This window comes from Oratosquilla oratoria, chromosome 34 (assembly GCF_046742065.1).
Source record: "Oratosquilla oratoria isolate Oo_2021 chromosome 34, ASM4674206v1, whole genome shotgun sequence".
Lineage (NCBI taxonomy): Eukaryota > Metazoa > Arthropoda > Malacostraca > Stomatopoda > Squillidae > Oratosquilla > Oratosquilla oratoria.
In genome coordinates, this window is record NC_134810.1 from 409,522 (window position 1) to 410,908 (window position 1,387).

At 42.0% G+C, this 1,387-nt stretch overlaps 1 protein-coding gene across 1 annotated transcript in view; it reads left to right on the forward strand.

Moving 5' to 3' along the window:
• The first annotated feature begins 515 nt into the window (after positions 1-515).
• LOC143018079 (uncharacterized) overlaps positions 516-1,387 on the forward strand; it is a 14,329-nt gene continuing 13,457 nt past the window's right edge. The window contains exon 1 of the mRNA XM_076173178.1: positions 516-626. Within this exon, the coding sequence (XP_076029293.1) occupies positions 516-626 (111 nt within the window). The remainder of the gene's footprint in view (positions 627-1,387) is intronic.

Genomic DNA, 1,387 nt, shown 5'->3' on the forward strand with positions numbered 1-1,387 from the left:
TCCACTCCGAGTGAGATTTTTGTACAATGCCTTCACGTAACATGTTGTCAACCAAGAACTGTGCAACAAGCCGCCGAGAGCGAGGTAACCTGTAAGAGGGAACGTAAACAGGACGAGCACCTGGTTGAAGAGCAATTCTATGAACCACACGATCTGTAAGTCCTAATGGATCACCAGCCAAAGTCAAAGCCTGACGGTGGGTCACTAACAGTTCAGTGAGACGAGGCGTCTCATTAGGAAAATCAATCTTACTTACAAACGTTGCAAATTTGGAGGCCAAGTGAGCCATGTCACTCACTTGTGGAGACTGTAGAACAGAATCTGCAATGATAGGAGGTGAATCCTGGAAAACATCAATGTCAAATATTTCAAAGGAACCTAAGTGACTGCCAGGAGAGTAATAGGAGCACCCGTGACGTTGGTTACCATAGCTGTTGTAACATGATCCTCGCGAATAGTGGAGAAAGTCCCTTCCAAAGCAAGGTGACGAACACGAACAGTCAGACTGAGCTAAAATGTTAGACCTAATTGGAGCACCTGAAATGCACACCGGAACTCGAACTACACTTGAGGGTCCAATACAGTGTTCTCCTACAACAACAGGAGCACAAGAAAGAATAGAAAAGGTAAAGCGAGGAGGTCCCTTCGAAGGCAACTGAACAACCTGGTCATACACAGGAGGGAAGTCACAAATGGGAACTGGCCTATCTGTTGCAGGAATAACAAAATTACAGAAAGTCACTACACGCGACTAGGAGATATATCAATGCCATATGCTGTAAGAGCATCGATGCCCAAGAGGCAATCACACATAAGAGCAACAACAAAAGTGATATGGAAAACAGTAGCATGTGAGGAAAACCTGGGAATGTGAACATACCCAAGAATAGGCAAGGGGGTACCTTGTATAGAATGCAAACTATTACAAGCTTGGATATGGAAAAGAAAGTGAAAGGGGAAGTGTTCAGAAGAAGAGAGAGACTGAAAATGTGGAGGCAGGGAGAGACGAATAGAGAGATTGATAGCGGGATAAAAACATTGAGAATAAGTTGTTAAAGTAAAGAATGATGGGCTAAGACACAAGAAAATAAAGTCAAATAGAATAAGATAAGCAAAAAAGAATAAAATAGAACAAAAAGAAAGATAGACAGGGGAGGGGTGGTTGAAATAGTGCAATTTTTTGAGACAAAGAAGAGACTAAAGCTACACTTTCACTAATAATAAGCTTCACCTCATTCTATATGAGAAGAAATTATCTTAAACGCGTTTTGATCACGTAAAACACATCTCAAGGCCGTGGCTTTGGAAAAAGGGTAAAAAGGAAGCATAAATGGAGATAGACCTCAAGGGAAGCGACGGACAGTTTGAGGATTAGAAGAATCTGAAG